The sequence below is a fragment of the Sander vitreus genome, chromosome 6 (assembly GCF_031162955.1).
Source record: "Sander vitreus isolate 19-12246 chromosome 6, sanVit1, whole genome shotgun sequence".
NCBI lineage: Eukaryota > Metazoa > Chordata > Actinopteri > Perciformes > Percidae > Sander > Sander vitreus.
This window is the reverse complement of record NC_135860.1, coordinates 9,559,619-9,574,158: the sequence shown is the minus strand read 5'-3', so window position 1 is coordinate 9,574,158 and position 14,540 is coordinate 9,559,619. Positions and strand designations below refer to the sequence as shown.

Here is a 14,540-nt window from a genome sequence, read left to right as displayed (position 1 = left end):
GGTCTTAAGTCTGCTCCTCGAACTCGATGCCTAATACCATTTTCTACTCCGCACAACTGATTCATCAACAGAACAGCCTGAGCAAACAGCCTGACTACCTGGTAGAACAAAAACAGTAATTGCTTTTTGGCATCCTGATATATATTGAGTTGAAATAAATTGCTTAGGAAAACCGAATAAGAGTGATCATCTTCCAAGAAGTAGTCAAACTTCTTTTTGATAAAAAACTACTCGATAATAGTCAAGCCCATGAGTCATCTGTACTCTCTGAGATTTTAAAGGGTTTTTTGATAAAAAAGAATAGCTGGGCCAATTGTTTTGAGACAGCAGCTTCACTCACAGCACGATGACTCACATTTGGCACGCTGCTGAACTTGAATCTCCGACTCAAACATTAGTTTGCCCAGGCTTTGACAGCCAAACAAAGACCCTCATGGGAGGGACTCTTGGCTTTGTCCACTCAGCACTGTACCCCTGCGCTCCCTGTGGAACCATGTTGGAGCACAGTTCCTTCTGCATAGTCTCTGAAGGTAAACACTGGGGCAACATGCTGTAAATTATTTAGACTTTGGCTAAAAACAACACAGACAGTAGGGGGCTGTCACACTGGCACAGTGAATGCACTGAAGATTTACTCTACAAATGCTGTGCTATTCAACAGTTTGCATAGAAGAGCACCAATGAGCAGTAAGACCAATGCTGTGCGACTTAAAAGAGAAATGATTATAGCTTTCTATAGAGTATGCGACTGTACAGTGTGCCTCTTAAGCCATAAACTTCTCCTTCGAAAACAAGCTGTTTTTTTTTTCAAAACATACTGCTCCCTTGTGTGTAAAACTCTGATTATTATTAAACCTAAGAGGCACAAAGCTGGAAAAAAAGGTCTGCATGAATAGCTGAGGCCAAGTAACTTCTCACTACTGCAACAACCATGCTTAGTAGCATTCAGTGAGATATCAGGCCTCATGGCAAAGATTGTCTGTGCTCAGCTCGGCACATGGAAAAGCTATGTCATCAGTCTTGGAAATGGAGGCAGCTACTGATGACCCTGAGTTGGATGAAGCCCGATGACCAGAGAGAACGGCAGTATGAGTCTATGAACGAGTTCAGCTGGGATACAAGACATTGTGTTTCCCCCTTGCCTAAGCATTGCCGCTATTAAACAAGCATTCTTCGGGCAGTGATGTGCTCGGACAGAGAGGGGCCATTGTTGTGGTCTCTTCATAGCAACGGGACAGCGGCCAAAACACTGCAACGACAGTGGGGAGGGGAGAGGAAGGAGGGGGAATGGTAGTAAAATAAAATGAAAGTAGAAGAGGTGCAATTTTGTAACAAAATGCATCTCTGTGGGGGAAAAGACAGAGCAGGGGCCAAACAATGTATTCAGGGATTAAATATTAAATTTAAATAGTTTACTATAGAAAAAAAAAAATCCAGTGCCATATAACAAACACAGCACCCACGGCTTGAGACCAACTTTATTCAAACCTGACTAAATCCAGTAAAACTGCCAGCTCTTGGCTTTCCTTCCCCATTCATCCATGTTACTGTATTGAGGCTAAATCCTGTTAATAAATATGTGATTTAATATCTGCAATTATCAACCAAATCCCTACAACATTTTGATGCTACAGGCGCACTATTGTGACTGCTCATGTGATGAATCATACAACCCTTGTCTCTGAATTCATCATCTTACAGATCCCTAAGGGCAGATATGACAACTAGGCTACTAAAGGTGATTGGAGCAAGTGCAGTTCTGACAGACAGGTATTGTGTTGTATGTTGCCTCACATCCTGTGAAAGTTCCCCATACACCTGAGAACTGGAGCCACACAGAATTGGCTGGCTAACAGCAACGTTGGCCGCTGGTCAGACAATCACCGTGATCTATACTGTCAATGATGTCGGTGGCACTGACAATGAATACTAATGAAACCTGAAGCTCTCTGGAGGAAAATGGGATGGGAGCTGAGGGAGAGGATTGCTGCTGCGTAGCAAGGGACTGAAACAAGGGCTGATTGATGCAGCACTAACCCTGTCAGAACTGGAGAACAGAGTGCACGATAGAAGACAGAAAGTTAATGGGGGAAGGAATAGTAGAATGTAAGAAAGGGGTTTCAACTATTGTTGCGACTGACGACTATTTTCATTATTGAGTAATCTGCTGAAGGTTTATTTGATTAGTTCATTGTTTAGTCTTTAAACTGGAAAAAAGTGTAAAATGCCCATTACAAGTTTTCAGAGCCCAAGTGACTTCTTCAAATTGCTTTATATCCAACATATAGTCCAACACCTAAAGAAATCTAATCTACTACGATATAAAAAGCTGAAAGTTATCACCTTTTAGATGCTGGAACCTTTGAATATTTGGTATTTTTGCTTGATAAATGACTAAATAAAGTGTTAATTGATTATCAAAAAAAGTTGGTGCTTAATTTTCTTTCGATCAAATAATGAATTTGTACTAATTTTGGAAGTAGGTGTACTGCAATTCATTTTAAGGTACCCTGTGGAGTTTTTGACCACTAATGGCGCTATGGAGGAGTGCTTCTACAGGCGCCAACAAAGACTAAACTAACTGCAAAACTAGCAAACATTGGCGTAAACAAAGCACAGCAATAGACATACATACGTATATAAAAAAACTGCTTTGAAAATGTTTTTTGGGAAAAGAAAGATGCAAGTGATGCATTTTGGTGAAGAACACTGAATGTAAACATAACTTTGTTTACAAGAACGGTGCACCTTTACATAACAGAACAAAGAAGTCTGCTAAGTGTAATGGCTCCGAATCAGGGACTTTTGCCTGTCCTGGGCTGACATAGTGGTTGGTACAGCTGCATTTAAAAATGATCTACACAGTGACCCCTTACAGCAAACAAGATTGGGACATAATTATGCGGGGCTTCAAGGAGAATGCTTAAGTAATATTTGCACAGATGTCCTGAATGCAATGAATCTGTTCAGCAATTCATGAACTCTGTTCGGCTGTTGTCACAGTCATAAGAAAGAAGCCGAGACAATAAAATGACCACGTTTTTATGTAACCGAGCGTTCTCATGTGGTGTGTTTAGGTGTGGAATCATTGCAGAAATGGGAATATCAGCCTAATTCTATTACTATATTTATACAACCCATACAACAAGAGGGGGTCTATCAATGGAACACTTGTGTATCACATGCTTACCATATTTACTCTCTGGACAACTACAGCCAAAAGCCATTAGACCACCCTCTTGTGACATCATTTACATTATTCATAATCATAAATCAATGCACACCAACTTCCTCTGAGACGCTCGGGTCTCCATCAAGCCTGAACATGGAAAAACACTTTGGTGGAGCTTATTGTTGGAAGGGGGGGGGGAGAATCCTCAGGACAGGACAAGCATTTGGTCAGCGTTTCAAAAGCTTGATAACGTGTCAGGCATGTTGAAGGTTTTGATGTGCACCACCAGGTTGTGGGGCGGCGGTGGCTCAGGTAAATAGGCATAATCTCTTACTAATCTTGTGGTAGTAAGTAAATCAATCTAAAAGCACCTAAACACCTAAAAGCAGCTATGTCATCATGGCACGGTTGCTTTCTTTTATTCTCCTACTGAATATCAAATAGGTATTTAACAGCTATGAGACCCTAAAGTGGGTCAGAGGCGGTTCAGGAATCTTCAGCATGCTGTGTGTGACCATTGGTTGAACACCACACCGTCCCCCTTGCACCACGGCTCAGTTGTCCCCATAATGTCTCCCTATGGGGCCTCTCTAGCTGCAGGTGTCAAACAAAGCCTGAGGCATACAGCTGAGCCCATTTACATGCAAAAGTGATACAATGGAATAAGATATCTGTTAAAGTCAGCAGAAACAGTAAAGGAACCCCTGCCGAAGTGGGTGTATGCATGCATGCACGAGCACAGTGTGGGAGCAGAACGGCAGGTTGAGAAGCAGCAGGGAATTTGCACAGATTCAGTGCCATTTCCCAGTTTGAAGCAATTTCAAATGTTGATTTTAGAAAAATGCAGCACAGGCTCTGCAAAGCTCATTGTACATTCACTCCCAAAGTGCAAGCACAAAAGGGATTTAGTACTTTACAGTTTGGCTGATGACATTATGAGTAAAGAGCCACGTTAAAAACTGGGACAACAACTGGTAATTCTGCCACACAAAATGTGATTTAGCAGAAATCCAATTTCACAGCATATTATTTTGTTAGAGCAGGTTATAAATACCCACACCGCTGCACCAGTGCCATTTAAATAGACTTAGATAGTCACCTCCAAAGCTGAAGGCCACAAGAGCCTTTCCAGTTTAATTATTTTAATAACAACAGAGTATGAATATTGATGTCCAGGCAATAGGAATTCCATTCAAAATAACACATAAGAAAGCAGAGCCACGAGAGGATAGGTCCTTGGAACAGCATCTGCCCACATTATAACAGAAGCCTTTTTTCTCCACACAGCTGTAAGATTTGTACTAAGCACAGGGTTCAGATAATATACCACACTGTTATTTTTTCAACCTGTTCATCAACCTTACAAGGGGACCCGTGAATCAGGGTAAGAAAAGCTTGTTTCTGCCACAGCACAGCAAAACACATGACTCACTGTATGACAGAATCAGCAAACTATGTCAGCACATTCTTAGGACAGTGTTTGCTCATTAACAGCTTAGGGAGGATACTTTGGGTTGAGACAAGCTGTAAAAAGCAATATCATTGTGAAACAGCTCGATACAAAAACAGGCAGACATTTCCAGTGCAAAGTAAATCCAAAAAAGTAAGCTTTAAAATGATCTTACATGATAGTGATCAGTCATAATGAATACATCTACAACTCAAAGCTGCTGCTTATTCCAAATGCAACATCCAGAGCACTGCCAATGTCTCGCCAAGATACTGAGCAGAGTAAGAATATAGGGCAAGACATGGAATATTTATGAAGCTAAGAGATTCACTCTTAAGCACAACCTTCTCTGTCTCCTGCCAAACAAGAAGAGACTGGAGGTGAACGCACTCAGACCACCAACAGGGACAAATAAAAGGTATTTAATACAACGAAACAGAAACGTTGCATAATCTAAATAAGTCTAATCTTACAACAACAACAAAAAAGCTTGGTAAACAAGGTGGATGTGCAGCACATTCTCATGAAAAATGGAAATGAGGCAAACAAAAGGCGAGGAAGCAGGATTGAAATCCAGAGTGTGAAATCAAAAGACTGGAAAGGGAAAGGGCGGCAACCCGTAAAAAGAAAAGAGGACTCGGGAAACACACAGAGAATGGATCTGCATCTCATTTGGGATGGGCCAGGGGACTAATGAACTACCTCATCGCTTACCCCCCTAACCCGTCGCCCCTTCACCCTGTGGTGTCCCTCCTGCACCGAATAGGGTGATGTAAGAGTGCAAGGGGGCCCAGACACACAGGAAGCGCAGTGTAAACAACAAGCACTGACTTCATGCCAAACCAGGCCCTGCCTGTGTGTGTTTAGAGACCAAAGTTTTCATTAGATGTGCTTACAACTGAGGACTACAATTTTAAAGGGGAAGTGAGATAAACATCACTAAATTCTGCACACAAACTGCAGTTGAATACCACCTGGCTTCTTTTAACTAGGGCTGCAATTAAAGATCATTTGATTGTTGATTATTCTAATGATTATGTTTTAATTAAATCATTTAGTGTATAAAAAAGTTCAACAAAATGTCCATTATATGAAAAAAGAAAAAGCTGGAAATCCTCACATTTGAGAGGCTGGGACCAAATAAGTTTTGGTATTTTGTCTGATTAACAACTTTAGCGTTAACCTTTTTATGTTTAATCGCTAATTCAAATCCTGGATTGATTTAGTTGATTGTCATGATACAACTGAATCAAACACGGACTGCAACAAATAACTATTTTTTATTATAGATCCATCTGTCTACTTATTTACCATACTTAATTAATCAAATCATTATTTTGCCTATAAAATGCCAGGAAATCATTTTCCAGAGCTGGAAAAGGGTGGCACACCCTGAAGAAGGCTGTCTGTGCTGCTATGCGTGGGTTGCTTCTCCCTATGTCTTTTAAATTTTCTATCATGAAATAGCCAGTAAAATAAAGGGTTTGTAATACTTTTTTTCTACACTTAATTGAATTCCCGACCCCAAAGAGCACCTTCAAACATTTGACTGAACTTCCTGAGCACCCTGGACTTTTTTGTCTTTCAAAGATATCCGAGTCTCTGATATCTGAGTCAGACTGATGAACCCACTCATCAGGCTACAGCTGATGTCTGTCTTATAATGTCAAAAGTGGTTCTGCATAACAACCAGCAGTGTTGAAGACACTTAAAAAGACTGCATTCCTTCACTGCATGCCGATCGGCCAGTGAATACAGATGTCTCTGTCAGTGACTGCACCAGCTTTCATCCCATCACCTGGCCCAGGCTGAGAACAATGCCTTGCATTTAGCTGCTGCGGCACTCTCCTGCACCGGCGTATGTGCCGAAGCCACCGCGCTGATGAAAGGCTCCGCTTATTTGACCTCGCAGCAGCTCTCTGGGGTACCCTGCATCTGCTGCTGCCACCAACATGCTCCAACATAAAGGGACAAGTAACCTAGACAGTCTGACCAGTGGTGGGGAAAGAGTGTCAAAAACCGCCAAAGTCAAGCCTTTCTCAATGACATCAGAGGATGAGATGGGATGGAATGTCTAGCTGGGCCGCAAAAGCTGCCATTCATAACTGGAGGCAGTGTATCGGCATGCCAGCCAGTCGCTCCTGGCAACCGGCTCTATGTCTCTTTTGGGGGTTGGGAATTGACAGAGTGATCTCTCAATGGCGGGGTTTTCTGGTCCCTCTGTCACCATCAAGGACCAATTTTAGTCCAAATAGGACTATGTAATATGTATGTATATGTAAACAATTTAAGTTTAATCTTTTGCAATTTAGTTTGCCCCTCAATATAGATACAGGTAATGTAACTGGTGACATGTTTAAAGAGCTCTGCCTGTGTGTGTGTCCCTGTCTGAGGTAGCTCACAGAGCCGTTGTTTGTCGTTTTGTTCCAATGTGGCCATTTTCATAAACATTACCTAAAGCAAAAATCAGGCCCAGGCAGTAATCTTGTGCCTGTTCAACATACAATTACACCCAACAGTTCTCATTAACTGGATTTTTGTCTCCCCACACAAAAACCCAGAACTTTTTTTTTGCTGGCAACAAGGTCCAATCATGGGTTTCATAATCACAGGTAACAATGATGATGCCAAATGTTCACTCCCACACTCTCCCTGCGAGGTTCAAATACATCAACAAAACCATGAAACTCAATGACCATAACATTTCCTAGAAAGCAGAGACAAGAACTAAAATAATTGACGAAAACGGGTCAAACAATGGCTCCAACATACATGTGATACAATGGCCAAGGAATGTTTAGGGAGATCAAGATGTGCTTACAGTGCAAGGAGCATGTCCTTTAGCTGGTCTAATATTAGCTGATAGGTCTGGTGACTGGAACTTTCAGACGACCAGAGAGCACAGAGCAGCCCGTCTGGGATATTTTCAGACTTGTTGGAGGTGGAAGGAATAACCAACACAGTCCAAATCAAGACTTCCCTCCCCTTGTCCTTCCTCTAGTGTCCCAGGAAGAAGGCCAGTACAGCTGACTGATAATACATTTAGGGCCAAAACACTGCATCATCGGCCTTCTTCCTGTATGCCACAATCGAGCAGATGCCTTCCAAATAGCATGTGACCATTTCATGGGCTTCTCAGGCTTTTAAAGAGAATGTGTTCGTAGTAAGAACAGCATGTTTCTTTGGCATTCAATCACTTTCTTACTACCCAGCTGCTGCAGCTTCTTGGAACAAACTTAGGCCTTGATTCTAGTTTATTTGTGTATTGTTGTCTTGTACTGTATTTTTATATTTGATGGTTTTAATGCATTATGTAAAGCACATTCAATTGTCTTTGTGCATTGAGTGCACTAAATAAGCTTGTCTTGCCTTTCCATGGTCCAATAATTTGATAAATCTCTGACTTTCTGGTTTCATTCTGTTATGGTGCAGTCAATGTATTGGTCATAAATGCTGTCTGTGTTCGTCTTTGAAGCAACCTGGCCATTTTAATTATTAAATATTTCCTCATTGGGAAATATGCTCATTCGCTTGCTTGCTGAGTTAGATGAGAAGCCAGAAAGCTTAGCTTGGCATAAGGAATGGAAACAGGCAGTAACAGCTAGCTTGGCTCTATCTAAAAAGGTAACGGAATCTGCCAACCAGCACATATAAAGATATACCTTGTATCTTATATCAGTATACAAAACAAAGTGTCCCAAAATATCCCACTATTCTTTTAATCACACTCATGCAGTTTGAACTGGGTAGTTAATACGTTTTGCACCAAACAATTCTCCTGTATACTACTTTTAAACACACCTACAGGTCGCCTATTAATTCTGTGATCTGCTTCCAGCTCTAAGTCATTCGGTTCAAAGTAATCATAGGTGGTTCTTGACAAGTCACAGCTCTTTGAATGATCAACTGTATTATATATCAAATGGTCTCATTATAAAAAGGTAAAGACCAAAGGAGCTGAAGACAGGTCATACATCATAAAGTTGATAAGCCAGACACGTTCTTGGGGCAAAATGTGAAGTTACAAGTGTCTTTGGCCCATTTTAGAGGCTCATCTATCAAAACTGTAGCCCCCAGTCATTTTAAATGTGACTAATAACACACATAATGGGGCTATGGAAAGTGAGTGAATGACTATAGTCATCATCACAATGCACAAGGCATAGAAAAGATGAGCTTGTAGCAGTTAATTGTCAATTATCAGCATTTGTTATTATTTACAAGGCAAGATTACTTTTTGGGCTTTTTTCATACCCAGGCGATAAGGACTGAGCCTATAAGGGATGTACACTCAACCAGGTGAGCTAACAGGGCACCACAAAGGGCAAGACCACACAAACATTCTTTGTTGTATTTGAGCTACCTTGCGTTTTAGTTGGTTCAAGGGTAGGCAAGTTCAGCTCTAATCCTACCTTAATCCACTGTATTTGTGTTTTTTCCTAATAGAGGATGGGGATAGGAGGTCCACAATTAAAAAGACCTCACACACATTATTTCAAAAGGTTGTGTCTGTCGTCAACGTTCACAAAAACAAACATGACCTGTGCCTGCATGCACATATTGACCGCCTTCAGTAGCCATTTCCTGGTAGAATACTGCAGAGGCTAAGAGTCTGCACACTGCTGGTTAATGGGAAAGCTTTCTACATCAGGGGTAATATGAGCATTCTTGCATAATAAGAGCCACCATGAGTATTTAAGACAGTGATGTGATCTTTTGGCTCCGTACTCCAATTTTTTTATGTTAAAATAAACAGTGACTATGCAGTTTAAGTGCCAACTTGCAGCTTGAGACTGAAAGGGTTTACATCCATACTGGGTGGCCAGTATATAAATTGCAGCCATAACACTATCATGCAGGGAATATCTCTATAAAAAGAAATAATAATAAAAAACATAGTAAGATTCCATTGCTCTTCAAACTAATATGATGTGAACACCTTAAGCACCCTAAAGCTGCAACTCGGCTCTTCAACCCCAGTAAGTGTTTCATTTTAAATCTAATAAGCTAGACTGCAGAGGAGCCAAAACAACTGCAAATGTCTCACTGTCTAAAAACTGCACTCTAGTTTCATCGGCAGACCTCAACGCCACAGTACTGGAATGACTTCAGTCGGTTCTTTGTGAATCAGATGTTTCTGTTCTTTTCCCTTCTCTCTCCAAACTCATATCTGAACATGTAAGAACTGGGAAGCGCCCAGTCTCCTACACCAACACCAACAACACTGCCTGAGGTAATTTTAAAGGCGCTGACACACCAACCCGATTATCAGCCGTCGGACAGTCTGGCGAGGCTGGTGACCCGAGTCTGTTTGGTGTGTTCCGTGCCGTCGTCAGTCGGAGGAGCCGTCGCCGTTCATTTGGGCCGATTTGACTTGTAGAATCGGCCAGTGGGCTGTCGGAATCAATGACCAATTACCGGAAATGACGAGCGGAATGAGCCACTCTAAACGCCTCTCAAAATCTGCCGAAAATCTTTTTAAACTGACCTTTGTCGATCTGAAATGAAGACAGATTCAGCAACTGCACGGCCCATTTCTCGCTTAAAATGTTTTCAGAAACACGTTTCGGCGAACTATTTTTGTAAAATACGAGATCGTATTCCGAACAAGCCGCCGTTATGGTCTGGCTTTGAAATTCGGGAGAAGCCAGACCCACGTGACGCGTTCGTCCAATCGGCTGCCGGTTTTCATTTTTTTGGGCGACAATACAGATTAGCGCCGCCTGCTGTTATGGAGACGTATTACGTCTCGCGCATGCGCAGAACGTACGCTCAAGTCGGCGCCGCTTTGGTGTGTTCTGAGGCACTTTTTTGACCAACTCGGGGAGACTGATCAGTCCGACTACCTTTTCTGCCGACGGTCGGTCGTCGGGTTGGTGTGTCAGAGCCTTTAGAGGAATAATCAATGAATCCAAAAAAAATTTCTCTCTTGTTAAAAGAGTGTGGTAAAGAATTATGATAATCAGTTTGCTACTTTAATCCTTTTAGTCATACATGCCTGAAAAATTACATTTGATTGAAGTAATCAGTGATTGCAGCCACATACACTAAATTAAATGGATTATATAGGATGAGGCCCACACACAGGTTGGTCCCCTTTGTGTGCACCACCCAGTAATATAAATGAGATTAAAAACAGCAGACACAGCAGGATAAATGTAATGGGTGCCATTACTTTCTCCCTCTGAAATAGAAAACTTCAATATTTAAATACAGTGCATAAATGACTTGAAGCTTCAAATGTCCTAGCCCAAAGAACAGTTCAAGTCAAAAGAGTTCCTGACATAACCAGGCATGTTGCTTGGCCTACAGTAAAACTATAGAGTTACAGTAGTGTGCAACATTATTGCACTCCCAAAAATACATGAATGTAAATTACTCTGCTCATAATCACAAAAGATTCAGTCATGACTTGTATAGTTCTACACGATGAAAGATTTATCTTTAGTTGATACATTTCAAACGTAAGCGGTTTCATACGTGGCTAACCTGTCCGAGTCAAATATATCTCCAGCAAAACATGAAAACATCTCATTACACACACACACACACACACACACACACACACACACACACACACACCTGCATTGCTCACGACTAATCCTGAGCAAAAACAATGTCAGCTAGTGCTGTTATCAGGCTCCATTATTAGGCAGTGAATCTAGAAGGGCACATGGGACGCTGCCCACTGTTAATTTAGAAAGACACTAAAGCAGCCCTATCTCCAAAAATGGGAGGCTCTCACACGTATCCCCCCGATTACATAACATCTCCTGCGGCTGAAGATGTGTAGCTGACTGATCCTGTTCATTACAGTACAGGCTTGCCAGCCAAAGCTGGTGGATTCTCCCATATTACACAATAGACAAGGACTACACTATGTTCCGTTTCCCTGTCAGCCTGCTGATGCCATCTATCCTCAATATGGCTGTGGTGAAGCAGCTTGTCGTTTTTGCTTAAAACAAAGTTTGCATAATGACTCATAACTATTTAAAGCATCATCTCAGTCTCTTCTACACTACACAACCTACATCCTGCTCCTCCTGTAAGAAGTTTAGAGGAATGAGCATTGTAATTCCCTTAAGGTGTTTCTGTGAATAAGCTAGAAAAGGCTAATTTTAATATAAAAAGGAAAATAAAAATGTCTATTCATCTCAGTTGGTCACAGCTTAGCTGTTCAGGTACGGTGATTAGGGAGGACGACCAAAAAGAGCCGACTGTCAAAGGGTGGCAGAACGGAGAGCACAGAGAGAAGAAAGCCTGCATAAAGAAAAGACGGATTAGAAGATCTTCTCCATAAATCCTGACAGCAGATTTTCACAATGCTGGCCCAGGCTCCAGTCCAAGGGCTAGTTGTCAAGCGGGACAAATCAAGTGAGATTTCTTTAGTGCCTGTATTTCAACAAAAGGAGAAGACTTTTCCAATTGTCCTACTGCTTCTAGGTGTTGGTTACATATCTTGATCACAGATGTTTTAAGGACACGACACATTCTTGAGAGCCGACGTGGCAAGAAAACATGTCTTTTATTTTAATTGAAGAACATACTCTTCCTTCCTCTTTGTGAGAGAGCGGTATCATAAAAAGGTAAACATCTTCCTTTAGAGCAAGATTATGAGATTGATTCAGAACTTGAAGAAAAACACATGATCACAGAGTGAGCTGGAGGCAAATGTCGCACTTTGAGCTTGAGTTACACAAAAGGAGTGTTGGAGCTCTGATGACCACGGACCACTGATCCTTCTCAGTAAGCATGGGAAGCATAACAGTCTGGCTGACATACTGTACACATCACATGAAGCAAGAGGCCTGATGTCAGGGCTTCTGCCATGACTCATATCACATATGATGACAGCCCCTTCCAACTCTATGGTCATACATACATTATGTTATTGAGAACATGGCTGTTTAAAGACACTTCAGTCTACTGGTCAAGATTCCCACAAACAGGATGGAGCGCATCTCTCCTCCTGCTTGATGCAGAGCCAAAACAAGCCAACCTCCCTCCATGAAGCCCCCTGTCAGCAGGAAGGAAGTTTTCTGTTGTCAGAAGGAGGAGGAGGTCACATTGTGTGTCCCCTTCTATTTCCAGAAGCAGGCAACATGTCAACACACAATGCTTTGGCGTGGAGATTCAGACTTTGAAGCAATGCTGGGCTGCTTGCAAGAACAACGTCAAATTGGCAGGTTTCCAACATGGGTATTCAATTTAGTCTCAAACAGACATTTGTTATAACTGAGTGAAGAAGTCATGACCTGATTGGCCTTGAACTGCATGATCCACATATTTGTAATTGCATGTATAAAGCAGTAACTAAGCTGGATATGGCTGGAGTGTGAGGGGAACTATTTATCCTGCACTTTGGCCAGCTGAGGCTCTCATTTAAATTGTTGATTTGATATCAGGAGTTCGTGATGCATCTCTGCACCAGCAGAAAATGAGCATGACTGCACCTGTGCATACAACAACTATTCACTGCATTTTGGAAAACATCCTCTGGTAGACCAGCAGCAAAGAGGAGATAGGAAGGGATCCCAGACTGCTTGTGACTGCATCATGTTAGTATAGTGAGTTAAACATAACATACGGAGGGGGATGGGGTGGTAGCCTACTAGTCAGATTACCTCATCTAGCGCAATTTGTGTTGTTATAACCCTGATAGCTGAGCTCTATGCGAAACAGATTTTTTTTTAAGAGACATCCATCAGCAGTCAGTCATCATACCGGTGTTTTGTTTTCATCATCAAAAGGGTCTGCAAACTGGTAAATCATCTTTTATTGTCCCTTCAGATTAAAACCGGGTTTGAGGGTTTAGGTGTTAATCTTGCGGACAACAACAAGGTTGCGTTAGCTTTATGAATTGTGGACTGTCTGCATCCGCACCTCCAAATAGATTATCCATAATTCATCAGACAAATTCACTCCCGACCACGCTCTCTATTGCTTTACCTTAACTGCAACAGTGTTTCTCAACCACTAAATGAGCAAGGCAACTATAAAGTTAAAACTAGCAAGACAGCGGTTTAAATTATTTTGTTACAACGTGACAAAGGAAATGAATGACAAAGCACTCCAGCATTTTTTTTTTTTTAAACAAGACAGATTCAACTCTAAAGTAGACTTAACTACAGAATATAATACTTACATGTTGCTCCTGGCAGAGTACTTTCCTCCATTTCGGCGGCAATACCCTCGCTTTCTGTTCTTTTGTTCATTCAAACATGCGAGTTTCGGCTCTTCCTCTCACACCGGCAGTCCTCTCATTCCTCAGGCCGAATAGGGGGGAAACTTGGTGGAGTCACTCCAGTTGCACCCGATGTCCTGAACGAAACGGGCAGGAAACCCTCCTGAAAGCGTCCGGACAGACCAGAGTAACCAAAAAAAATAACACTAACAAACACCAGCCAGTACCTGCCTGTCGATGGAGGCACCGGTGGCTTCTCCTCAGAGAAGTTACATAAAGAGGTACCGGGGGATATTTGGGAGAAAGAAGGCAGGGGAGGAGGAGTGAGAGAAGTTTCTCACTCTCCGACACACCACAGCTGATGTTCTGCTCTTGCTTATGGTCCCTCACGCGTTCTCCGATCGGACTGTACCATTACCAAGAGGGGGGGTGCGACAGATATCTACAGTATGTGTCGTAACACTTGCTAGATGTAACATAATGGAAGACAGATACAGGAACTTATACATCTTAAAACGCCTAAATTATAATCATATGGCAGACTTTATTGATATAAACTAATTTCGTTATGTATAGAAAATAGCTTCCCCCCCCCTCTATTTTGATTGGGTTTATCCATCCACAAAACTACAATGCTCTCAGAGCCAGTTCATAGTTCACACTCAATAGAATTCTTCCCTTGGAAAACATGCCTTTGCTTTGACCAGCATGCTTGCTATATTTTCTGCAATGTT

At 41.8% G+C, this 14,540-nt stretch overlaps 1 protein-coding gene across 5 annotated transcripts in view; it reads right to left on the bottom strand.

Moving 5' to 3' along the window:
• Positions 1-14,182, bottom strand: part of map7d1a (MAP7 domain containing 1a) — a 43,585-nt gene extending 29,403 nt beyond the window's left edge. For 4 of the 5 annotated variants that reach the window (XM_078252408.1, XM_078252411.1, XM_078252410.1 and 1 more), the window contains exon 1: positions 13,768-14,182. In XM_078252408.1, the coding sequence (XP_078108534.1) occupies positions 13,768-13,837 (70 nt within the window). In that variant the 5' untranslated portion in view covers positions 13,838-14,182. The remainder of the gene's footprint in view (positions 1-13,767) is intronic. The other variant, XM_078252407.1, reaches the window with a different exon arrangement.
• Positions 14,183-14,540: the final 358 nt, after the last annotated feature.